At 47.7% G+C, this 26,983-nt stretch overlaps 1 protein-coding gene and 1 long non-coding RNA gene across 2 annotated transcripts in view; both read left to right on the forward strand.

Annotated features, from left to right (window-relative positions):
- LOC135819604 (uncharacterized) overlaps positions 1-13,841 on the forward strand; it is a 22,762-nt gene extending 8,921 nt beyond the window's left edge. Inside the window, exons 7-11 of the mRNA XM_065332840.1 lie at positions 1,741-1,909; positions 3,768-3,943; positions 10,837-11,012; positions 11,608-11,734; positions 13,360-13,841. Coding sequence (XP_065188912.1) covers positions 1,741-1,909; positions 3,768-3,943; positions 10,837-11,012; positions 11,608-11,734; positions 13,360-13,521 — 810 coding nt within the window. The 3' untranslated portion in view covers positions 13,522-13,841. The remainder of the gene's footprint in view (positions 1-1,740; positions 1,910-3,767; positions 3,944-10,836; positions 11,013-11,607; positions 11,735-13,359) is intronic.
- A 4,968-nt stretch (positions 13,842-18,809) lies between these two features.
- On the forward strand, positions 18,810-26,045 carry LOC135819600 (uncharacterized). The gene is made up of 4 exons (XR_010553943.1): positions 18,810-18,928; positions 19,073-19,128; positions 24,028-24,075; positions 25,417-26,045. It is a non-coding gene; the product is annotated as an uncharacterized LOC135819600 (long non-coding RNA).
- Positions 26,046-26,983: the final 938 nt, after the last annotated feature.

Raw genomic sequence — 26,983 nt, forward strand, 5'->3', positions numbered from 1 at the left:
TCATATAAATACTTCTCTGTAGAAATACTTCTCTGTATAAATACTTCTCTGTATAAATACTTGGTCCGCGTCAGCGATATTGTCGCTTATCTTTCAGCTTTGTTTATATGTCGCCAATGCTCACTTGGCAGCCCATTTCATCCCAATTTTGGTTAGCAAGTTAGGTGACTAGTACCTGAAAGGTCTAGCTAGAGTTCCAGTGGATTTCGAGAGCGACGGGTGGGTGATTCTGATTGATACAGCGCCGCATCAAAATAGATTAACTTGTTATGCTGTGCATGCAAGAGCAGCGCAAGCCACAAGAAAGTAATCGGTTACTCGGAATCAGCTTAATTTTGCTGAACGGCCGAGATCGCTCACCTCAGGGATCGCTTGTCAAGCTGAGATCGCAGCTCCCTTACCTCCAGCTCAACGTTCAGAGTATCCAGCGCGTCGTGGAGATTTGCAAGTACTGTACGCGTCGTCGTCGTCGTCGTTCAAAATAAAATCTTGCAAAGAACGGCGTCTGATACGAACCACACAGGCTGTCGTGCCGCCCACGCAAAGTCCTATAGAGAAGGCGACTGTCACGATCGACTTCTCTTTAGAAAATATCCAGGCAGCGGAGAGGAAGAGAGATGAGCTTGCAAAAGCAAGAGAGTCGATCCTGAGCAAACATATTTGTCACCAGCGCCGAGAGCAGCGACGAGGAGGACCGAAAAAAGTAGGAACCCTTCCTTGGACAATAAATTCCTCACAGCTAGTTGTCATTCTATACCTTACCGTCCATCGTACCAAGTTTTATCACTTCAAGTGCACGTGTTCATGTCCAAAGGCTAAGATCAAATTGTCGAAAGATAAGCGACAATATTGCTGACGCAGACCAAGTACTCAGTAGTTCTCTGTCTACTACTAGTAAACACTTCTCTGGATGAATACTGATCTGAGAGAGAAGCATACATTAATCTGAAACGAGTCAGGGAAGCAAAATGTATCTGTCTACGTGAACAAAGGAGCACCGAGTTTTTCTTTCCTCGTGTGCTGACCTCATTGCCATAGAAAATATACATGATGGCTGCACGCAGGAAAAATCTCATGCGTAAAAAATACACGATAATACGTGAAATAAATATTTCGGAATCTCCGTCGTGAGATTCGCGACACACACATACACACACACACACACACACACACACACACACACTCTCTCTCTCTCTCTCTCGTCTGTATTATAATTCGCATGCTCTGTAAGTAAAATCAGTCTTTGTCTTGTCCCGCAATGGACACCTGCGTGGCTTGCAGGCCGAACACAAAACTTAGTACCTGGACTACATTGTTTGTTGCAGGTCCCGGGTGCGAGAATAGGTCTCTTCTATCGACCCCAAACCTACATTTTGTTGAGTAGTTGGCCAAATGCCTAGTGTCGGAGATAGCATGGTCATCCAGGATAGAGATAGAGTGTAGACAAGACTCTGATCTGATTTGCTCATTTCCCTTCTCTCTCTCTCTCTCTCTCTCTCTCTCTCTCTCTCTCTCTTTGTCTCTCTTTCTCTCTCTCTCTCTTTCTCTCTCTCTCTCTCTCTCTCTCTCTCTCTCTCTTTGTCTCTCTCTCTGTCTCTCTCGCTCTCTCTCGCTCTCGCTCTCTCTCGCTCTCTCTCTCTCTCTCTCTCTCTCTCTCTCTCTCTCTCTCTCTCTCTCTCTCTCTCTCTCTCTCTCTCTCTCTCTCCCTTCCCCGGTCCTAATTCTGATATTTTCCTCCAGGTCGGAAACGCACACAATATTGTGATCAACGAAGAAACCGGCTATGCTTACATTGTCGGTAGTGAGCAATATTGGCATTTAGAATACATCCCTTGCGCTGGTGGACTGCACATCGTGGACATCCGTGAACCGCTCTCCCCACGCTTCTTGGCATGTTATGGACGCGACTGTACGTTATTTACCAATCCAATATGCTTCAATAAACTTGGGCAGAGCAGCATGTCCGTTTGGTTAGAATCGGCCACCGCACTCCCCAAGCAATCCAGCAGTTTCGGGTAGCGACACGTATAACGGTTCGCGAAACGTCTTCAGGGGCAGCAAGAGGTTACATGCTTTTCGTTGTCGTGCACTCCTCCAAATTAGCTAGTTTTCACTTCCGCACCTTGCAGGAGCTCAGATACATTGCACCCTGTAGTCGGCTCTCTCTCCGAATCTAAGAGCAACGTATGTTGTATAGGGGCAAAGGATGAGTTCATCAAAAATTTGATTTTGGTTATGTGTGTAATAGACCAAGATTCCTTGCCAAATATTCCCGGCAACAGCCCATGGCAACAGTCCTGTGGTTACAGCCCAACCCAGGTGTGGACATTTAGGTTTGTGTAACCCCGCCTGTTGCGTATCGGTTTTATTAGAGGGAAAGACTTTTCATGGCCTATTTTTGTTGTTTTTCTTGGGGTTTTATTTCGTATCGTTTTGCGTTTTCCTATGTGTTTTGACTGCATTTTCAGTGTTCTGGGCCTGGTGTGATCTTGGACGTGCGGCAACCGACGGTTACGTCATTGTCACGTGTTATGTTTTGTTCTGCGCATGCTTACTCGTATATGCTGCCACGATGATCGTCATTTCTTCAGTTTCCAGTGTTACCTAGTCGTGTCCTCTTGTTTGTCTCTCTCCGCCTCGCCAAATTTTGTGCACCCGCATATGTTCTCCAGGCATCAGGGGCCCTGCCTCCCATGCCCATCCGACCCGCCACACACAAAAACGAAACTGAACTAAAGGTTTACATAATATTGATGGTGACAAGATGGAAACGGACAAACGAAAAAACCGGACACGACGTGGTAAACTGGAAACTGAAGAAATGACGAACATCATGGCAGCATATATTAAAGCATGCACAGAACAAAACAATCAAAATACGTGACAATGACGCAACCGTCGGCTGCCGCACGTCCAAGATCACACCAGGCCCAGAACACTGCAAATGCAGTCAAAACACAGCCACAAAGTCTACAGGAAAACGCAAAACAATACGAAATAAACCCCCAAGAAAAACAACAAAAATAAGCCATGAAAAATCTTCCCTTCCAATAAAACCGATACGCAACACTGCCAAAGCATGCCAAGAATGAACGCGATCCCCACCATCATTGTCTATGCCCTGGTCAAATTCTTCTTTGACGTACAGTAAGATCGGACGCCGAAGTACGCAGAGGCTCAAGGTGCAGCCTGGCATTGTTCTAAAATGTTCTGAATTTAGTCGTTTTGTTCTTATTCCGCGATCATGGAGAGCATCATGCGATGTGATCACCCCCACCCCCCCCCCGTTTACTGCAGTACATGTGTTCTTAGACCTGCAAATCTAGCCAGAGTTGTTCTTCAATTTATGCTATTTTCCAGGCTAAGTGTTCTACGGCGCCCGATCATACTGTAGACGCAAACACAGGTTTCACCCTTCGAAGAGAAGTCAGCCTTGCCGGTGCTCATAACGAAGTTAACTAAATGAATACAACAACAGCAACAACAACAACAACAACAACAACAACAACAACAACAACAACAACAACAACAACAACAACAACAACAACAACAACAACAACAACAACAACAGCAGCAGCAGCAGCAGCAGCAACAACAGCAACAACCAACAACAACAACAACAAAAGCAAACGCTCCGACTGCACATGCCACAATTTGCACCCATGGAAGGCATTGTTACTTACAAAGACCTTAGGTCACTGAGCTTTGTGAGAGTTTCTCAGCCCTATGCACTTTTTTTTTCATCCCTGTTGAATTCTACAATGCAGATTACACTCACGATGCCCAGTGTGTCATCTACCATGGACCGGATGTGCGTTACTATGGCAACGAGATCTGCTTTGCCTACAACGAGAACACACTGACTATCATCGACGTCACCAACAAGAAGAACATGGTCATGCTGTCGCGTACGAAGTACAAAAATGTCGCCTACACCCATCAGGTGAGAAATGTTTCTCTTAACGGTAGCTACTGCAAATGTATGAATTTTCGGCCACATTAAAATTTCGGCCTGTACTGCTGCTGCCTGTCGACGATGTCGCACGGAACCTTGCAAAAGTTCACCCGCAACAAAATTTCGGCCGAAAATGCCCAGGCCAAAAATAGCCGAAAATAAATACGAGTACACGCCGAATACTTGTTGACTTGCAGTTTACTATTCACGGTGATTTGGGAAGCAGATGCGGCCAATGAGATTTCGACATTTTGGCCTCTGGTTTGTGGATCTGATCTATACTACCTGATGTTTGGGGGCTACATATGACACCTGTTCATGGGGTGGCGGCGCATGACGGAAGCGGAAAGGTGGTTCTTGACCCACCCTGTACTCGGATCAGTAATATTTATTCCCGTCGCTGTGCAAAAGATGTTACTTTAGTAATGCCTGGCGCTAGCCAGGGTCCACACAGCTTTAATTCGGTATTTGTTTGTTGTGTCGTCGGGCGTGCCTGGCGCTTTCCCGTACATGTCTCGTACCGTACCAGCAAAGACAGCTGGCCGCCTTATTTGAGATACTCAAATAGGGCTTTTAACGGCAAGATCATAACGTGAAGCAACTTGGAAGAATGTGTATGTATGCGAAGTGTATCTGGGGAGCATGCAGGACGATAGTTCGGATTCGAATCCCATGTCATTTCTTAAAAAATAGGAGAAATGAAAAAAAAGCGTCATTTGACGAAGGTTTTATTGAGATGTCACGAACAAATTCTAGTAGTGTCAGTTTTTTTTCTTGGCGCAAGTAGTTTTCAGTCTGTGTTTTCGTTCAGTGTGTCTTCGTTTAGCGTCGAAATGTCTTCAGGTTCTCCTTCCGGTTCTGAGGGAGCTGATCCTGTGCTGGTGACGGACAATGAGGTGAGTATAGCGGCGGCGGATATCGGATCCACGTCCAGTGTTAGTAGGAAATCCGCCCGCAGATAGGTCAGTAGACCCACATTTGTTTCGCTAGAGCGTTTCCAGAAGCTGGAGATATCAGTAGGCCAGATATTTGCTTCCATCGAGAGTTTTATGTCCGGATTCGATCAGGCGTCCGGTAGTTTGTCGAGCAGACCGATCTGTGGATATCGATGTCCGAGGGCGAAGACGAGTCAGGCCCGGATGAGACGCTGTCTCTGGCAGACTACCCGTATGTGATTCGCTCTCGTTGTACCTGACATCCTCTACAGTTGTAATGCATACTTCTCCTCCCTAACACCCGGCTGTCCAAGGACACCAGCTAAGTGTACTGGATAAAAGGTGCATTCGTACAGTGGCCAAACAGCCGGGGCTCACACTCATCGCCTCTTTGTACACCCGCTTCGGGCAGATCCTGTGCTGGAAAGAGCTGAGCCGTATTCATACCCTTACCCTCACAGGAGAAGCGAACTGATCCACCAGCGATTGTTTCGTCTAACTGCTCGCACCTCCTATGTCACTGCCCATCTCGCATAGGGTGTCCCTGGGGCACACAGTTACTCAGCTGACTGTCGCCCCTTAGTTGCTGCCGTCAAGCTGTTGAATGACTTGCCCCAAGGGTTTTACTCTTCCGCAAACAAGAGAGCTTGAAAGCTCAGGGCCCTATGCCATGCGTTTTTGCCTAGCTCGTCATGCATGTTATTAGAACTGGTCGGCTACATCATTGTATTGCAAAAACGTTTCCATCAGTTCGAATAACATATGTTGTAACTCCCTTTTCTCTACCTGCTCCCAGTCCCGTGCCATCTCCACACTTATACAAAGGGACGACGATAACTACATTTAGGAAGACTGTTTATTACAAGACGACGACGGAAACACAAGTAGACATGACGAAGACATGATGAATTCAAGACGAAGACTGCTTTTCACACCACAGCAACACGCGCATGCACCAACATGACGTACACACGACGTACACAAAATAACGTACTACAACATAACTCCCTCCCAAGAGTAGAATCGTCCTCGATTCTAATAATAAACAGAGGAAAAAGAGGAAAAGATCACACAAATCACTCAATCATACCATACCAGTCACACCCATAAATAAACCCTCTGCCTGCACTGCAGATTACTAGTATTAAAAAACTCTGTCCGCCCACCCAGAACACCAGCCACGATCGCTGTCACACGTGTGGGAACTGATGACCTCAAAAACTCTAAACTACTAGTACTTCACCCAACACACCACCTCACCATCACCCAACACACCACCTCACCATCACGCAACAATTCTAAAATGTGAGAGCACAAATCATAAGAATAACAAAAAGAACAGAATCCACTGGCTCTGTGGGGGCCTCTAGTTATCCTCATAGTAGGGAGTTCAGTTCCGGTCACTGAAAAGCGAAAAGTGCAGTCACAGCTCGCCTGTACAAAGTGAATGGGCGCCTCGTGGCTGCAGTTCGAGACGCATTTCGCGGCCCGAGTATCTTCTCCCGCGGCCTTTTCAGCCTTGTCGATGCTATTTTTAGGTAGCTGAGGTCATTACCTTTCCAATGGTGCCACACATGCCATGCTTCCAAAAATAATGCCTCCGCGCTTGGCGCGGGTGCACTTCGAAGTACTAATTTCGACCAGATCCGTACTCGGCCTCGCGAGGAACACCCGATTTTCGTGTTCAGCGGCCTCGAATTAGCCTAAACCAAGAGGATTCTACAACATTGAGGCTCGCGCTTTATCGCAGTAGAAGGAAAATGATCACAGAAACCAGTCCACGGCGATTTCCTGGTGGTAGACGAAAAAATCGAGTGAACTGCGCGCACACTGGTAGAAGCAGTGACGGTGAAAACGTGTGACTTGTGCAAGTCGGCGCGCACGGCATGCGTGCACACTGCATGCATGCACACATCCTGTATCGCCATGTATTCACCAGATAGTGCAGTGCTGGACGGAAACCACACGGCGCTCATACATACTTGCATTTACTTCTGTGACTACTTTCTCCCCCGTTTTCCGATCTTCAATCGACTATAACTCTAGATTGCCTTGGAATTTTGGGTTCAAATTTTCACAGGTTGTTTCTCGATTCTTCCCGGGTTAGAAAAACTAGCGTTTTATGCAAAACTCGCGAATTTGATTTTTCAATTGAAGTCCCTACTCATAGAAGAGCAAATCCAAAAACAAACAGAACACACGCGCTGTGCGGGCGCCTCTTTACCCTCGAGGAGAGCAAATAATAAAGAACAAAATGTTGGGAGAACAGAAAATACACACCTTACATACTCATCACGTTCACAACAACACACGTACCCTCTCACCAACGAAACTCCTCACGCCGTCTGCCATGTCGTCCGCCATCTCAAAGCGCTGCTCAGCGTCCACATCCTCACACTGCAGCCTTCACCTTCCATCCTTCTTTTTTCTGTTTCAGTTTTTCTTCTGGGCACAGTTTTACGTCGTGTCCGGGACCATCCATCGATCATCCTTCTTTTCCCTTTCCTTTTCTTCTGGGCACAGTTTTACGTCGTGTCCGGGAGCACCAGTGACGACGACTGACAAGAGACGGGAGAGACGAATGATGAAGGACGAGGACGACGGACGAACTTCTTGAAGACGGACGAAACTGTGACGATAGGACGACTGGAGATGACATCGGAAACTGGGAGCGAAGGCCACGCAGGACGAATCCAGAAGTTGAAGTTTACAACAATTTCCATTACCGCTGCCACCAATGTTGTAACTCCCTTTTCTCTGCCTGCTTCCAGTCCCGTGCCATCTCCACACTTATACAAAGGGACGACGATAAGTACATTTTAGGAAGACTGTTTATTACAAGACGATGACGGAAACACAAGTAGACATGACGAACTCAAGACGAAGACATGATGAACTCAAGACGAAGACTGCTTTTCACACCACAGCAACACGCGCATGCACCAACATGACGTACACACGACGTACACAAAATAACGTACTACAACACGTGTATGGTGAGCTAGGCAAAAAAGCATAGCGTAGGGCCCTGAGCTTTCAAGCTCTCTCGCTCATGCGATGCGCTCGTAGTGCCATACTACAGCCTGGCCACATCGTTGTTTACGTTCAGCTTCCTGTCTCCGTTCATTTGGAAATAATGCCCTTACTTGGAGGTTGTCTTCTATGCAGACTACTATGTTCTTGCACTATTCATTGCTGGCACCATCAGGTTTCTTGTCACCTACATTAGAAAGTATCTGTATTCTTCCTTCCACACAATAGCGCTCATGTGTCCAGTGATGCGTAACTGTCACTGTCCCTTGCTTACGTTTAGAGATCGCAAGCTAGCACTCGGAGCTGTAACTGGATTTCAATTTCGTACCGTATATAGAGATCCGTCTGCCAGTTTCCCAGTTCTGTTGCCGAGTCTTTGCTTCCGTTGTTTTTTAGTCGTACCTTCTCCTGAGTCTTTCAGTAGAAGTTCTGGGCTACCTACGCTGTCTCGCCGTACAATCTCTTCGTTCCATAGTATTACCTATGACTACTACTTGTGCAATTGTGAGTCGCAGAAATCCAGTTTGCCGTGTCACTCGGTCGCTCACTAACAATTTCGTTGCTAGGTATTAAAAAAAGGCGTTATTCTCGGGCTTTGCCGAAGTTCACTATACGTTTTACTACTTGTGGGCTAGGGGTTGCGGTCCTGTGTCTTTTCATTCATCCCACTACACCGACGTCTACTTGAAGCAGGCCAGATGGTTTCACGGTGTGTCTTTCACTTGTACAGTAAAACCTAGTTGAAGCGACCACCCCACGGTGCAAAACAAAAGCGGTCGTCACAGCCAGGTGGTCTTTAGAACCAGTTGCCATACATTCGTGGCATGTCGGATCGTGTACGTAGATGCACATAATTGTACTTCCATGTACTCCTATTGACAGGTGCGGAGCATAGAATATGTTCCTGCAAACAAGGTATGCCTCACTCAAGTGCGTGCAGCGCACCCTGCACTGTCACGTGTCACTTCTGTTGACTGCATGCACTTGCTTCAGTCGTTCAGAGTGCACTTCAACCCTGTCGCAGTCGGCGCTGCCAGCCAAGATGGCACTTTTCGCTAGTTTTGGTCGCTCTGTGCAGGTCCAATATGCCACTTGGTACACTAAAACTCGGTCGCTGGTCACACAAGGCAGGTGGACGCTGTGTCCGGTGCAGATTCTGTGTAGAACTGTCCGTGCATGGGGAAACGGTCGTCAAAAGCAGGTGGTCGCAAAAACCAGAGGTCGCTCACACCAGGTTATACTCTACCTGCCTGTGCTACACGCCAACTATCCGTATGAAAAGCGGAAACCTTCTGTCCTGTCCGAAACCCTTGCTTGTCTGTGCGATTCGATGACTTCTTTTGTGCACGCGCACATGTTGTCCAGGCGTCAGGGGCCCAGCCTCCCTGCCCATCCGACCCGCCACACACAACAACGAAACTGAACTGAGAGTTCTACATATTTTCTTGACAAGACGGAGACGGACAGACAAGAAGACCGGACACGACGAGGTAAACTGAAAACTGAAGAAAAAGACTAACATTATGGCAGCATATAAGCATGCGCACAAACAAAACATAACGCATGACAATGACGTAACCGTTACTTGGATCACGTACAAACTATACATGCAACCAAAACCAGTCAAATACGAGTCAAAGCAGAACGCAAAACAAACCAAAATAAACGAAAGGACCACAACAAAAAGAGCCATGAAAAGTCTTTCTACCGATACACAACATATTCCCCACCAAAGACCTTTTCAGGGTTCTACGAGGACTGCAAACACTGTGCCCTACGAGTATACGCCGCAAGCGTACTAATCAAACTAACTACAAGAGGCAACAAATAAACAAATAAACGATCGACACGCCAACAAAACTCCAACGAAAGTCAACGTCCGACCAGGGACAAACAAATCAAACTCAAACAAATCGAGCAAAACAAACTAATCAAACAACTCGAGCAAACCGAACTACCAAACTCGAACTAACAAACAAATCGAGCAAACCAAACCACTCAAACAAATCGAATCAAACTAATCAACAAATCACAGCAGGAGCACCTTCTAAACTCCGCGTCACACTCACATGGGGTTATTTGTTCACGATGCGTTTTCCTTCGCACCGTCCTTGTCGTAGGAACCAGCCACTCCTCGCAGACGTTTATCCGTCTTCGTCTGCCCTCAGCGCATTCAGCTCCAACGACTTCCGTCGCACCAACCTCGTCGTCTTCACCAGCCACCTCGCGGGACGTCCCTGCCCTCAGCGCATTCAACTCCGGCGGACCAGCCACTCCTCGCAGATGTTCATCCATTTCATCTGCCCTCAGCGCATTCAGCTCCGACGAGCCAGCCACTCCTCGCAGACGTTTCCTCGCTCAGCGCCTTCAGCTCAGACGACGTCGTTTTGGTGATTTGTTCTCGATGCGTTTTCCTTCGCACCGGAGTTCCTGCCAGTTCCTCGTCTCCCTGACTATCCTGGCGTGGTCGCCAAATTTTGTGCACGCGCACATGTTGTCCAGGCGTCAGGGGCCCAGCCTCCCTGCCCATCCGACCCGCCACACACAACAACGAAACTGAACTGAGAGTTCTACATATTTTCTTGACAAGACGGAGACGGACAGACAAGAAGACCGGACACGACGAGGTAAACTGAAAACTGAAGAAAAAGACTAACATTATGGCAGCATATAAGCATGCGCACAAACAAAACATAACGCATGACGATGATGTAACCGTTACTTGGATCACGTACAAACTATACATGCAACCAAAACCAGTCAAATACGAGTCAAAGCAGAACGCAAAACAAACCAAAATAAACGAAAGGACCACAACAAAAAGAGCCATGAAAAGTCTTTCTACCGATACACAACAACTTCTGTATTCTCCCTACCTTTCTCTTTCTAATGCTTCTGCTGTCACCCACGCAGGGTTGGTTGACGGAGGATCACGCCTACCTCATCTCGAATGACGAACTCGACGAGAAGTACGGGAAGGTGCAGCACACTCGCAGTCTGCTCTGGGATGTCAAGAACCTGCAAGCACCTGTTCATTACAGCTCGTTCATGTCCACGGAAAAGGCCATCGATCACAACCTCTACATCCGGTGAGTAGAGACATTTGCGAACGTGTGGCGCTGGTGTGTCCTTAGTCACCTGGCTGAAAAATGTGACTTGCTCTTTCGTCACTCCCAACGTTCTCTGATATCATCAAAACATGAGTGAAATTCTGTTGTAGCCTTGCTAACCTCAGCCATCAGCGTTCTCAGTGTACACAGCATCCTTTTAAAGGTGTTGCTTTAAAAAAAAAACACCTGTTTACTAAATGCTAGGGGTTCTCTCTCCTTTTGCCCTTGCCTAGTCATTGAATCATCATCATCTCTCTCTCTCTCTCTCTCTCTCTCTCTCTCTCACGCTCTCTTTCTTTCTGTCTCTCTCTCTCTCTTTCTCTCTCTCTCTCTCTCTCTCTCTCTCTCTCTCTCTCTCTCTCTCTCTCTCTCTCTCTCTCTCTCTCTCTCTCTCTCTCTCTCTCTAACTCCCTCTCTCTCTCGCGCTCTCTCTCTCTCCCTCCCTCTCTCTCTCTCTCTCTCCCTCTCTCTCTCTCTCCCTCTCTCTCTCTCCCTCTCTCTCTCTCTCGCTCTCTCTCTTTCTCTCTCTCTCTCTCTCTCTCTCTCTCTTCTTTCTCTCACCTGTCATACACAGCGGCAATCTTGCCTATGAGACTAACTACTGCGCCGGGCTGCGCATTCTGGACATCACAGACATGGCGGAGGGCGCTGAGCAAGTTCGTGAAGTTGCTTACTTCGATGTTGCCCCAGATTGGGACTCGGTACGTTTTTACGTTTTATACATTTTGGAAATCCGGTACTTAAAAGTAGCGTATTTCTGGAGTATAAGGCACAATTTATCCTGCAGTAATTCACCCGAAAAAAGTCAGTGCAGCGTATACTAAGATGGTAAAATTAACGGTGGCAAAATTAATGGGCTCGATGTCTGTGTTTCGCGACAAAAAAGGGTGCAGCTTATACTCCGGTGTGGCTGATACTCCGCAAAATGCAGTATTTTTTAGTCTGGTTCTCTGTTTTAGAGCTGTACTGATTAAATTGATATTAACCCTAGTGTAATAGCGGTCCTCGACGGGGCATGTGAAATGCGTTGTTATCTGCAGTTTATCGCTATTCAGAAATTTGAGAGCATGCAGCTATTTCTGACGTGACGCGAAAGTTTAGCTCACGTTTGATGGCTCACGCGTCGACAAACGCGAGTGACCTGCAACTCACGTCGAGATTTGGAGTTTTACGCCAAATTTGACGTGAAATTGCGCGTCACGTCGGAAATACAGTGTATCCTGACCTCTCTAATGTCCTTGTTGGCGGGTTGTTGGTATAAGCCTATTGCGCAATAACGTAATTTGTACCATGAACACCCCACACAGCCACCTGGGCATGGTCGTCTGGGGTGTTGAACAGTGCATCCCTGATCCCAGTGTACTCACATAACACCCCACACAGCCACCTGGGCATGGTCGTCTGGGGGTGTTGAACAGTGCATTGCTGATCCCAGCGTACTCACATAACACCCCACACAGCCACCTGGGCATGGTCGTCTGGGGGTGTTGAACAGTGCATTGCTGATCCCAGCGTACTCACATAACACCCCACACAGCCACCTGGGCATGGTCGTCTGGGGTGTTGAACAGTGCATTGCTGATCCCAGCGTACTCACATAACACCCCACACAGCCACCTGGGCATGGTCGTCTGGGGGTGTTGAACAGTGCATTGCTGATCCCAGCGTACTCACATAACACCCCACACAGCCACCTGGGCATGGTCGTCTGGGCCCGGGGTGTTGAACAGTGCATTGCTGATCCCAGCGTACTCACATGCATTACTCATACCTTCCATATTTGGCAATACGCAATGGGCTTATTCCTGAGGTTGTTATTTATGAGGTTACGTGTATGGTGTTTCTACTTCGCACTGATTTTTGCATAGAGTTTGATTCCTGTCCGACTGTGGCTCCATGACAGCCCTTTCTAGTCATGTACTCGTACCAAAAATATTCCGTTAGAATGATCCGAAATTCGTCGCGCACATCCATGATAGTAACGGCGAGAGTGCACCATCGACACCAGCGCTGCACACACTTGTGCGAGGCAGAGAAGATCTCAAACCCTGTGAAGGCCGTGGCATTCCACCCTGGTTTTGGGTGCTCAAGCTCTAGAGGTCAAATCGTGCACTCCCATTATAGAAAAATGCATGGCGTTCAAAATTATCTATTGCAAGTGAGGAGAAAATTTTAGATGGCCGACCTGATCTACTTGCTACCCCTCTTGGATACCATTGTGCTCACGCGCCCAATCAGAGCACCTGTCTGTGCTTAACCAGGTAGCTGTCACAGATAATGATTGTATGGACTTTCGCTGCACTGTGTGCAATTTGTCTCCGCCCAGGTTTCTTTCCACGGCTCGTGGAGCAGCTATCCGTTCTTCGAGAGCGGCAACGTCATTGTCAGCAGCATCGAGCGAGGCCTGTTTGTCCTGCGCCCCAACCACGAGGCCATCAAGAGGCTGCAGGAGGAGGCGAAATTGAAGAGGAAGGCAATTTCCCACTAATCAACTCCGCGCTCAGACACATCATCGGGATATCACAAAAACATCCCTATTTTTAAAGTACTTTGGATGTGTTTTTCAAGATCTTTCACATTTTCCCTAAATTCTCTATTCAGCTTGCTCTCCCGTGCTCTTTGATAATGCTTTGAAAACCTTTTTGTCACTAGAATTTTCTTCTTATCGGATTTGGTTCCCTGGCTTCAGTGAGATAAAAGGATGGTACATAATGTGTATGGTGTTCCTTTTCTGGTAGAGGATGATGCGCAATTCATTAGGTTGCTGTGAGAAAACCAAGACCTGCAAGATGTGCCAAGGGAAGAATATCCGTACCTGTTGGTTGGGAGCCGAGAAAATGGTGATGCATGCACACACACACACACACACACACACACACACACACACACACGCACACACGCACACACACACATACACACACACACACACACACACACACACACACACACACACACACCTCAGACCTCAGACCTGCCCATCGCGGGAGCGATGATAGCGAACAGCTATGTTAGACATAGCAACTTGGGCTGGGATTACACCATTCAACAGCTTGCAAGGCTGATGAACTGACCACCACTAATTTTTAGCCTGGTATCCACCACACAGCTGATTGAAGTGGCTTTTTCTGCACACACACACACACACACACACACACACACACGCACACACACACACACACACACACACACACACACACACACACACACTTTGTACTTGTACTTGTTGCTCACTGCCAAAACTGGTCACGTGGGTCTCCCCGGGAGAGGGAAGAGAGACTCCAAAGGAATCTTGGAAAGATGACTCAACTGGCTATTGAACCGCCCAACGGCCGACATGACACCCCCTGAAATCCCCAAAACTCTGGGTGGACTTGAAAATGGTCCCACTTACTGTATGGGCTCACCACACCTCAGTAAGTGGGTGAGGACAAGGTGCAGAAAAAGGATTGACGGCATCAGGGTATCCGTCCTGGGATCCAACTGCAGTTACCCCTGCCCCCAGTGAAGGTAATACTTGCTACTAGTGTGGGTGGCTAAATCAGAGTGGATCTGATCTAAGCGTCACTAGCATCATTGATTATTATTATTATTATATTATTATTTATTAAATTTTTAATAGGGCATTCCCACAGGCCTAAGGCCTTCTTACGGGGTACCCTATATGTTTTTGTATAGATGAGCGGAAGTCTGATAGCGTGGAGGAAATACGAACAGAAGCAGGGAGCGAATTCCAGCGATCTGCACCTAAGAAGCTTAATGCGTACAAGCCATAGCGGTTATTAGCCGGGGGAAGAGCAAGAGACAGAGTAACCTGCGAGCGGGTGATTGACGCTGTGTGTGTGGCATTGATTACACAAAATGAAGGCCCTTCGCAGTAAGGGTATACAGTGCCACCTGCCCCGCGATACAATTATCTCCGGAGGCAAAGTGCTCACAGATGAGGACATTGAACGGATGCTACATGACCATGACGTGACCCAATAGGACACACCAAGGGCATCCCCAGTGATACAACCACCCACTGACACCAACGACGGAAAGCTAAGTATCACCCGTGCATGCATTTCTAAAAAGGATTCTCCTTTGTTAATTGCCCACATAAATATCTGTAGCCTTTTAAATAAACTGCATGAAGTTCAATACATTCTATTCAAACATAAGATTGACGTCCTAGCAATCTCGGAGACATGGCTGAAAACAGCAATCCCTGACGGCTTAATCAAACTGCCTGGATACGAAGTACACAGAAGAGACCGCAAGCTAAAGACAGGAGGCGGTGTATGTATTTACATCAATGACAAACTTAAGCACGGACAATTACATATCCTCCAAGATATCGAAGCCGTTTCCATCCAGTTAGTATTGCCGCACAATCCCATGAACATAGTATGCACGTACAGACCCCCTTCATCCCCCGTCACATATTGGGAGGAGTTGCTCAACACCGTTGATGACATCGAATCACACACGAGAGAAGCTCATACCATCGTGCTAGGCGACCTCAACGTCAACATCGCAGACCACCAACACCAGCAGTACAGGCACTTCCTAAGCTTCTGCCACGCTACCAACTTACAGAACGTAGTTACGTCCCCAACCAGATTTCCGAGCCAATCGGTGCTAGACTTAATCTTACTACCCCGTACAATTTATCCACCAGCACGCATCTCCCATTCCTCAGGGAGACAGAGCATCATCTACCATGGCTGTTCCGTTGAGCCATGCGACGCTTCCGATCATCAACTAGTAGTTTTAGAGCTGTTGGCTACATCGCACTCTGCGCCGCAGAATCCACCAGTCAGAACCCGGAAGCCTCCAATAAGAACCATAAACGCACAGGCATTCCAGACAGAGATCACTTCGAAGATGTCAATCGTCGAGAACCAACCAACTGACCTCAATGCAAACATTGAACTTTTTCAGGGCTCCATCACTGAAGCACTTGATCACCATTGCCCCGTGAGGATAGTTACCTTTTCCACTAAGTATAAACCCGCACCATGGGTCGACGACGAGCTACGTAAACTGCTCTACCGCAGAAAACGAGCTCGTAGAAACAGCCGGGTGACCAGCAGCGAATCCAGTCTTTCCGAGCGCTTCGCCGACAGTGCAAAATCACCATGCGCCGTAAGAAAGCCAATTACTTTCAGGCCGAGTTCATCAACAACAGACGGAACCCTAGACGTCAGTGGAGCGCTATGAACAGCCTACTTGGCAGAACGAAAGTCAGCCGTGAGCCTGGAGCTAGTATTGCAGACATTACATCTGTATTCTCAGAAATAGTTGGACCTTTGCTGCCGACAGAGACTTCTGACGCCCTGACGCTGGCATCCGTGCCTGATCAACCATCCAACATTCTACCTGGTCTGCCGTGTGGCCCCCAGTCAGACGGCACTCTAGTTTCTTTTACCCGAATCACAGCGGAGGACGTTAAGTTCCATCTCCGTGCTATGGACAGTCGCAAAGCAAGCGGTCCTGACGCCATCCCCCCGCTCGTTTACAAACTTGTGCCTGATCAAATTGCACCAACGCTTGCCTCTCTCTTGTCGTTATCCCTCGAAACTGGAGAATTCCCAACGCCCTACAAGCTAGCACATGTCCGTCCGATCCACAAACGTGGGGACGCTTCCGACCCTCGCAACTACAGACCCATCTCCCTCCTTCCTCTCATGTCCAAACTTCTCGAGCGGTGTGCGCTAGAGCAACTTACGCAATACATGGATAGCGCCAGTCACATGGAATCCCTCCCTGCAGTTCAGTTTGCGTACCGCAAAAACCACTCCTGCGACGATCTTCTCGCTCTGGTGGCAAATGATTGGAGTCAAAGTCTAGACCAGAACGAGTATGTGGCTGCAGCTTTCCTCGACATGTCCAAAGCCTTCGACACTGTCAACCACAGTTTGCTCCTCCAAGAACTGTTCGAGATTGGCGTGGGAGGGGTTGCACTGCGTTGGTTCGCATCATACCTTACTGACCGGCAGCAGAGAGTTGTCACCAAGTCTAGCAGAGGTGCCTGTTATTCTGCCTCCAGAGGTGTACCTCAAGGATCTATCCTTGGACCTGTCTTGTTCAATCTTGCTGTCCGCAAACTGCCAGAGTGTGTTGCTAGTACCAAGGTCCGTCAGTTTGCTGACGACGTTTCTGTCTACAAATCCGGAAGGGATCCACAGAAGCTCACTGCAGACTTGGCCAGAGACGTTCTGTCAATCCGCAACTTCCTCCGGGACCACGGCCTTAAACTCAACGCGGAAAAGACACAGTTCATCATATTCCGCCCAAAGTCCAAGGCGGTCCCAGCTAATCTCCAATTGTCAATTGACAGCACTAGCATACCGCCTTCAGCCACGATCAAATACCTTGGCCTCCTGTTCGATGAGCATCTTACGTACCGAGATCACATCACGCTCCTGGAACGCAAGATAGGCACTAAACTCGCTGTGTTCAGGAAAATCAAACACAATCTAACACCTGCTGCCAAACGAGTCTTCTACTGTTCCTTCATTCAAGCCCAACTTGAATACGGCTCTAATGCATTTGCGCACAGCCTCCAAGTCTCACAAATGGACCGCATTACTCGTATCTCCAACCGTGCTGTTCGGATTGTCTTCGGCTACCCGAAGTACTACGATGCTTCTCTTGTTCTAGCTAGGAACTATCTCGCTGCTATCTCCCTTAGATATCAATTTCGCCTGTTTGTACTGGTGTTTCGAGCCCTCCATAAGTTGTGCAGTCCACTACTCTCGACCTGCTTCCTCCCTCGCACTGCCACTTCACAAACCTCAGCCCGTACACGCTCTCAATCCACTTTGTCACTTAGTCTTCCTTTAGTTTCTCGCCGCTATGGTTTATACTCGCTTAGCTTTCTTGGTTCTGATCGTTGGAATGCGCTTCCTGCTGATATTCGCACAATCTCCTTGCTCAGAAACTTCCGTTCATCTATTCAACAATTCATAGGGTACCCTGTAAAAAGGCCCTAGGCCTGTGGGACTGCCCTATTCAAAATTTAATAATAATAATAATAATAATAATAATACACAAGACACACACACACACACACACACACACACCCATTTGTACTTGTACTTGCCCACTGCCAAAACTGGTCACGTGGGTCACCCCGGGAGAAGGGTAGGACCAGACAGATCCTGCCGGCAATTCTTTCGGCACAATATCGAAGAATTGAAAGAGAGGAAGTAGGAAGGGAGCGTCTCAGCTTTCTCGGACCAAGACCACTCGACTCAGCACCCCGAAGACTACAACTGGTGAAATAATTTAATTTTGATTTTTGCCTTATTTACTTCCGATAGGGAAGGTCAAAGGTTCACGCCCTTGGTCCAAGGGCGCGGGCTGCAGTCAAGAGTATACTACTAAGTGAAGTAGGCGCGGATGCCGAGACCATTGGTCGGCGGAGCCTGCAGCACCCCATCACCACCGCTGCGTTGCATTTGCAGCCCCATTCAGTCAATGTCTTGTTAGTCTGTTGTTTTGTCATTTCCTGCTTCTTTCTTCTTTTACGAATTGGGTGCGTGGTTTCAAGTAAAAAAAATAAAATAAAAAACTAGTAACATATTGCCTATTGGGGAAGGTCAAAGGTCGAAAGGTCGAAATTATTCCCGAAATGACGTCAAACTGTCCTGATTGCCTGATTAGACTCAGTGATTATGCCCGCAGCGGGAAGACCGCCTATTGGCCATGGCCCTGGCAACGGTGACGTGTCATGTAAGAAGTTTGTCCCCCCTTGAACCCAAACTGCCAGCCGGCCAAAGGCCAAAGGCAAATGCAAAGATTAGCAAAAGGCTAAAGATCAACGACCTCGTTGGTACGCCACCAAGAATTTTTCTTTCAGATCTAGATCGCTTGGTTGTTTGTTGGGGAGAGTATTCCGCTTTCCAAAGGTAAGTCTCTCTTCATTTCCTATTTGATAAAGCATGGCGGGAGGGATCGCTTTCGACAGTAGAAGAAGATGAAGAGTGAAGCCTTGGTCCCAGAACAGATATCAGCGTTGTTGGTTCTTCTTCTTCTTCTTCACACTTGCGCAGATGGCTTTCATTCGGATCGCTCTCCTGGCCTTGCCTTGTGCCTTTCCAGCTGACAGGTGAGTGAGACCCTTCGATCAGTCGACAACTTGATGAATATAAAAATAATACTGTATGTGATGTAAGCATGGTGAGCAACGTGAGGTTGCTGTACATCCACCTTCGGCTCAGTGAAAACCTAGGCTACGGCGGTAGGTCGAGGAAGATGTTTGGCGTTCCTACTTTTAGGACAGGGTACGAGGTGATCTGTTATTAGGGACCTTTAGCACCACGTTACCGGCAACGTAGGCCTTTTGGCGTACTTGATCACGTCGATCGGGGCGCGCGATACGTGTTTTGCATACTTGGCTAGCCTTTAGCGAGACGTGATTATGGATCGACGTCGTTGCCACAGGAACAGAGCAGAATGGCGCGCGTGATTTCAAAGTGCCTCGCGGGAAATGCGGATGAAAAGACTGTTTTTTAGTAACTACATTGTACTGTACGCTGTACTTCGAAAATTAGTCCGAGTCACCAGCAAATAAAAAATAAAATAAAGTCACCAGCAAATGAGTTCTATCTCGAAGAAGTGTACGGATGGTTACCGGCTTCCATTTGACGTGGTAGTTAGTTGCTAAATTCAGGAGTACAGTGTCCAGGCCGGCGAGCCACGAGAGAAGGGCTTTTCGCTCGACGCTGCCACTACTTCTTTCGACAAATTGATGTCCTCCTTGGCTCCAAAACGAAATTTCTGGCACACAGTCTTAGTCTGCGTGTCCTCGGCAGCCATACCGAAACAAAATTTGCTCGCAGAAGAAGATACCGGAAACACAAAACAAAGATAGCAAAGCTGGTGGTCAACCATCAAGCAGTCCATGGGAACCTCCCGAAATAGCTCCATCCCGATTCTTGTCGACCCTGCTGGCAAAGAACATGCCACGAACATCGAGAAAGCAAACTGCCTCAGTCACTACTTCGCGGAGAAATGTAGCCTTGGTGCCAATGACCTGCCAGACACACCTCTGCCCCCTATTCGCCAACGCACAGGCAGACCGTACACTTCCGCCCTGCCACAGTGCAGCGAGCTCTCAAGAACCTGGATGCTTCTAAAGCAACTGGCCCTGACGGCATTCCGGCGCAAGTGCTCAGGAAGTCAGCGCAGTCACTCGCCAGCCCTCTGGGAAAGCTATTCACCCAGTGCTTCCGGGACGGAGTGCAACCTGCATCCTGGAAGATCACGAACGTTGTCCCTATTTTCAAGAAAGGCTCCAAGTCTTCCCCCGAAGAACTACCGTCCGATTTCCCTCCTCTCTATACTCTCTAAGGTGATGGAGGCCATCATCAATCGCAGCATCACTAACTTCCTGGAAAGCAATCAGGTCATCTCCGGACAGCGAGGTTCGTTGCCTGTCATGATCGCTCACAACCCAACCAAATCCAACCGCCAGGCGGTCGACCAATATAGTCGACAACCCAACTTGGTGTTCTGCTCACCTTGATTCACACACGAAGCGAAGACGACAGGTAAGGAGTCTGAGAGTCTTAGTCTATCACTCAAGTCCGGGAGAGAGTTATTGTAAAGAGTTATGATGAGACATTGTTCTTTTATGCACACGATGAAGAGAGAGAGAGAGAGAGGTTCGTGCAAAGCTCGGCGTTATTGTTCTGGGAAGGGGGCGATAAATACAGGTTTTACAACGCAGGCATGGTAAGAAACAGCAAAAGATAAATAGTTCAAACAAAGGAAACGACAATGAGAAAGAAGCACAAACGGAGCAAAAGGCCGGATAGGGACGTAGGAAGCCCGCTCACCTACGTCTCCGCGGAAATCTGTGAATTATATGGATCACGTCGGGGAGCCCGCTCACCCGACGTGATAGAACAGCGTAACTCCGGCGGGATGTTGTGCCGTATCTCCGTCCCTTTTCCGGGAACTTCACCGGCGGGCCCTTCGCGGGTCACCGCGGCGTCGCTGTACCGCGCTTGCCACACCTCCCTTTTGCGCCTTCATTTTGCGTGCGGTTCCCCGCTCTCGAATTTCGCAACAATATGATCAACAATCGTCTCGTTCAACGACACTATACTGTTGTTTGCACTCCACACATTACCATGGCGGCACAAGAAATAATTATAATATGCTCCTGGTCTTTTGACAGCTGATACAAGTTATAAACATCTTGAGCGAAAGGCGGAGTTTGATGGAGTTGGAATGAGGCAGATCAAAGCGACACCAATCTCTTTTATACCCGTAATCTCCTAATGGGAACTAGTGGCACACCTGAGCTGTGTAGTGGCCATCCGTGAGCCCACCATGGTGATTCACACTCGCAACAAGAGACAGACGTCTTTCACCAACATCAAACGAGGTGGGCAAAAGGAAAGGTGCAGCCTCCTCTTAGCGCACACCTCGGAATATTTCCATCAACCTTTGCTATGGTCGGGCGCACACTTCTCTTCGGCCCGCTTTGACGTTGAGCCTTCCTCTTCTTTGACCCAGGTGCTTCTGCTGGAAGAGTAAATTATGCATTCCTCGGGTGCTGTCTGGAGCTATCCTACCGATGCTTCAGCTGACAAAATATGGGCGTCATGGAAGGTCGGCAAGGCCTGTTGTAGCGAGCCCAATTCGTAGGAATTGGATGAAATTAGTAAATTATGTGAATGTTCACTTCCCCCAGGTCAGTCATCATGTGTGTGCCCTTAAAATCGATAAAGCAATGCTACAAACTGGTAAACCTCTAAGTAATGTTGGTGATAAACTCAAGGTGGTGATACGTGGTTGGAAAATGTCTTTTTTATTCGATATACTGTACATCAACTAACTTCGCTGGCGATTTAATTTCGCTGATTTTGCCACTTGGTACCAACTGGCCAAAGTAAATTGCAGGCCAAAGTTTGTTACAGAGGCAAGTTATGTATAATTGAGCCATGGATGCATGTGAGAGCAACAAAAACCGATCGATTTAATTTTTGAAAACCCCAACCGGCCAAAGTTTAATGACGGTCAAAAGTTTCATTTCGAGATCTGCCAAAGTTTCTCACCGGCCAAAATTTGTTGATTTACAGTATCTAGTCGTTTATCAGTACCGTAGTGAACGCACATAAAAGCATATGCGCTTATGAGTGAGGTTTTTGCGTTATTTGCTATTTTTTGCGGGTCGTTTTGCCTCACACATAGGCGCATGTGCTTGAGTTGCTAGTGTACCGGCGGTACCTTGCATAATTATGCACGTAGTGCAATACCGCAATGCACATTGAACTATGTGAACATGGTGTTTTTGTGGTGCCTGTGTGTCCCAAGATGGACTGCATTTAGGTTCACTTATAAGCCCATGCGCTTATTTGTGAGGGTGCGCTTATGCCCGGGCATAGGCACATGTGCTTATATGCACGTCACTACGGGCAATGTGCTAGTTATATTTTCTTACTTATTCGATGGGGGCGGGGGGGGGGGGGGGTAGCACCAGGGAAGGGTTTTCAGAACTGCTCACAGAGCGGCTTTTATATGGATATTACTCCTTTTTCCGCCCCCACCCACACTTGCTAGTTTGTACAGAGGGGAAAACCAGTGCTTGTCTGTATGGAGTGACAAGCTAGTGCTATAGTCAGTTTCAAAAAGATTAGCAATCCTGGCGATCGCCCGGGGAGTTTGCCGTCTTACCGTATGAGCGCTCGAGGGCTGCCTGGAAAAACTCACTGTGAACTCGAAGAAATATTCCGCGCGAAAGCATGAAAAATGACAACTCACTGACGTCGGTACTCGTACATGACTTTGTGTTCGTCTGGTTTACAACCAGGGAGTAGTACTACTCCCTGTTTACAACAAACGAGTTCTTCCTCGTATCGATATGGAGTCAGAGAGGACATGTCGAAAGTCTGGTAAATAATTTTGACGAGCGAGATGTGTCCCAATTCGTTTTGTGACCAAATAGATTCTTTGAGCTGCCGTGGATGCAATTACTCTCACGATGTGACGAAAACGGCATTGACACAGACTCATTCCCAAGGCCTTGATGTGGCAAAGCTATCCGTGTGACTTCGACGACATTTTGAGAAAAGCAGACGCCTGTGGAAGCTGATAGAAGACGGCGTTGACTCCTAAATTCAACTAAATTGGCTATCTTGAAATACTAAAATAATTCTCAAACAGAAATCGATCGATCGATGTGCCGGTGTATTCAACAACACGTAGCTACAGCGCAGTGACTTCCGTGTTCACTCACACGGTTTCAGTGTTGTGTGTGTTGACAACTTCACATGGCGTGAGCCAGTCCAGTGTCAGTCAGTTCGGCAGGAAACGCGAGCTCCAACAACAAGTCGTTTGGCGCAGCCACCTTCTGTCTTGACTCTTGTACAAAAATTGTACCAGCGTGATCACCAAAACAATGAAAAAATGAAGAAAAAATGTTTGACTTGAAGATTTGCTGGGATTTGAACTCACAACTTCATGGTCAGCAGACAGCATTCATAACCACAAGGCCAAAAAGAAAGGGATAAATCGTGGGTTTTGATAACAAATCGATACTGGCTTCCAGGGCAAATTATAAACCATGGGAAAAGGCAAGAAACCTGGCCGAAATTCGAACTCCTTAACGGTTGGTCCAATTGTTCTGAAACCTTCACAGAACAATTTGCCATGCCCTAACAAGCCATTTTATGTACTTTGTTGTCCAAATTTCCTTTATCTTCATACTTTTTAAGACCCAAACTTGATTGCTAATCTTTTTGAAACAGACTGTAGTTCGTTCTCTTCCAACCAGGCACACCGTAATGCAAGACCTGTTTTGTGTGTGTGTGTGTGTGTGTCTTTCTGTCTGTCTGTCCGTCCGTCCGTCTGTCCATCCGTCCGTCTGTCCATCTGTCTGTCTGTCTGTCCGACTGTCTCTGTGTCTCTGTGCGGGCATGTTTGTGTGTGGGTGTGTATATTTTGTTTTTACGGCCCGATGCCTTGGACGTTCTTGGTCGGTGGTCATCAACCAAAGTGTTGGTTGCATCGTTGACATGCATCTGATCAGCTGCAAGGCCAACTAGTAAGTCACGGCTAAATCCGGCTTTTTGATACTACGTGTAGTAGATGGCTCTTTCAAATAGTCTTTTTCTTCCAGGCTAGTTTAGTCTCTGGTTAGGGGCCATCCAGCATTGTTGATAATTTTCACAGAACGAAAAGGTTTATTTAAAACCCTCTCCCCCCCCCCCCACCCCCACCCCCCTAAGAATATTGACTTGACGGCGAGAATGGATCGTTGTGATGCTATTAGTATTATTCAGAACGAAAATCTCCTCTAACCACCCACCCCTGAACAAAACATTTTCGTTTCGTGTAGAAGATCGTTCACTTCTCCAGACCCAGTTTTCAGTTCCCTTCCTCTTGACAGTGGAGATAAATTCTGCCGCTCGACGTGCATCCATGCACTGCGCCCGAAGCTTGTGACGCTTCTTACCCCTGCATGCAGAGCTCTTCAAAATGCAAGGCCACAGCTCAGAAGTCGTAAAAAACAAGTAAAGAAACCAAGCTGCTCATCAATAGAAATTCATGATTAGTGTAGCTACAATTGTAGTGTGGCTAGTTCAAAGCCTTGAATGACAATGTTCCCACGATACAGTCAAGTAATACAGCTTGTAGATCGGGTAAGGCCTAGTCGCTCTACAACAACCTTCCTTCCTGAACCCTTTACCAAAAAGCTCATTGACTGGCAAAAATTGAAGTCGAAACTGCTCTGTGGTCATGTTATGTTGATGGACAAATTCACAGACTGCATACAGAACAAAAGACCATGGCCAAGTGTCCCATGGTCCGGACCGTGAGCCACGCAGAGCACACGCGGAGCACATCCAAATATGGATGTTTTGCCCTGTACGCGAATGCGACGGCCAGGAAACAAGGTAATCCCCAAATCGCATCCATTACGTAGCTCACGCAACCGGCCTGTCGCAGAATTTGAGCTTGGCTTAACTTTCACGATGCGACATGTGATAAAATGTACGTGTGTATTTGGACCTTCTTTGCACCAAAGTTGTGCGAAAGATGCAGGAATTGCTTGTACATTTGTACCAGTTGTACCCGGCCATGCGAGTGCCATGGTGACAAACGCATTCTCATTGTACTTCTCGTAGCGATTCTGTGAATGGTATTTTGCGCGAGTTTGCATCGCACGCAGCATCGCAGATCGTGTCGCATTGCGCATCACACTGCAAAATTGCTCCTGTGCGTGGAATAGGATTTCACTGCACTTCTCAGTTTGGGAAATGCTCGATTTATGACAATTTTGCGTGTGTGTGCACTATCCGTACATGTAGGTGACCCGTTTGTGGTGTCTCCTAGCCTACCTCACGGCCTTCTGCTTTCTTTCTGCATCGTTTGTATCTTGCAGGTATATCATCCCGTGACGACCACATTAAAGCGTGAACTTGAAGAGTGAAGAGGCTTCAGCAACCACATCGTACTTTCCCATTTCTTTTATTGTGCTTCTGTTGTACATGTGGTTGCGCTTGTAGCTCTGTGTTGTACATGCGGCTGCGCGTGTTGCTCTTTGTCGTACATGTGGCTGCGCTTGTGTCTCTTTGTCGTACACGTGACTGCGCTGGTGTCTCTTTGTCGTACGTGTGGCTGCGTTTGTGTCTCTGTGTCGTACATGCTGCTGACCCGTGGTGCACTGTCTTGGAATGCTTTGTACATGCCGCTGTACCATCTTCTGTCCCCTTCGTATGCATTATTTCTCATCTCGTCCCCGTCGAATACGCATTTTCTCGTCTTGTCTCCGTTGTATTTGTCTGGTTGCCGTCTTTTGTCCGTCGTATTTCCTCGTCTGCCGTCTTTGTCTCTTGTCCCGTTCGGGACTTGTTGTACTATTCACATGCACCTCTTACGTCTCCCTCGCCCCACTTTTTCCCCACTTTTTCCACGTCCCCACAATACTATTCTCTTGTCCTGTCTGGTGGGAGCTCAGTTCTCCAGTCGCCTCTTGAAGTGAAGTACAAGAAAAGCTCTCTCTCAGTTTGACTAGTACGTTTGATGTGTGGCGTGGCGAGGGTACCGTAGAAGAGGCAGCTCGTTCTCCAACCCGAGACGACATTTGGTGCCCAACATATCGTATCCACGACCCTGAAGCTCGTCGCTGTCAGCTGGTCTTCCTCTTCTCCTCGCCGTACCGCCGTGTAATCGCTAAGGCGATGACGCCTGTTGAGAATTCCCTAGTAAAATAAGAATAAAAATAAATAATAATAAATAATCACTAATGACGTACTACGAACGACCAGGCCCCACATTGGCGCATTATTGTGCATGTGTATAACTTGTGGGGTATGCATGTGATATGTGATGAGATAGTATGCCGGCGACACGGTCAGATTTTGTCCATGCGTGTAACATACACCTGCATGACTGTTATCAAGAGTAGATAAACAAGAGTGTGCAACTCGCGGATGGGTTGGCCCACGGCGGAATTTTTTGTTGACGTAATCTTTTCGACGACGCACGTGCTGCGAGCCTTTTGGAGAGTTTTCCCTCGTGCACTTGGCTGGGCTTTACACTACAAGGTCGGTGCCCAGCACGTGCTCTCACACTGCTCTGCGGCAGAATCCGCGTTTCTCTGAAAAAAGGTGACGTAAACAAAAAATTCCGCCGTGGGCGCGGGGTATCTGCAGATTGTGCAGGAGAGATCCGGAGTTGCACACTCTTGTTTATCTACTCTTGCTGTTATGCATTGGAAAGGATCTGCCACGTGCGATCCTCGGGCGAGTATCAGGTCAGCTTTGTCTTGTGTGGGCTGTACCAGATTGCTGTTCACTTCTCTATCTGTTGGATATGTGACTTTCTACAAGCTTCTAGTGTATGGTGGCCACTTCCGAATTTGCTTGTTTTTGGATGATAGTTATTACATTCTGTGTTCACTGCTGCCATGGCGTGGTCGGCAAACTGCAATCCTTGGGCAAATGTCA

This window comes from Sycon ciliatum, chromosome 6, assembly GCF_964019385.1.
Source record: "Sycon ciliatum chromosome 6, ocSycCili1.1, whole genome shotgun sequence".
Classification (NCBI taxonomy): domain Eukaryota; kingdom Metazoa; phylum Porifera; class Calcarea; order Leucosolenida; family Sycettidae; genus Sycon; species Sycon ciliatum.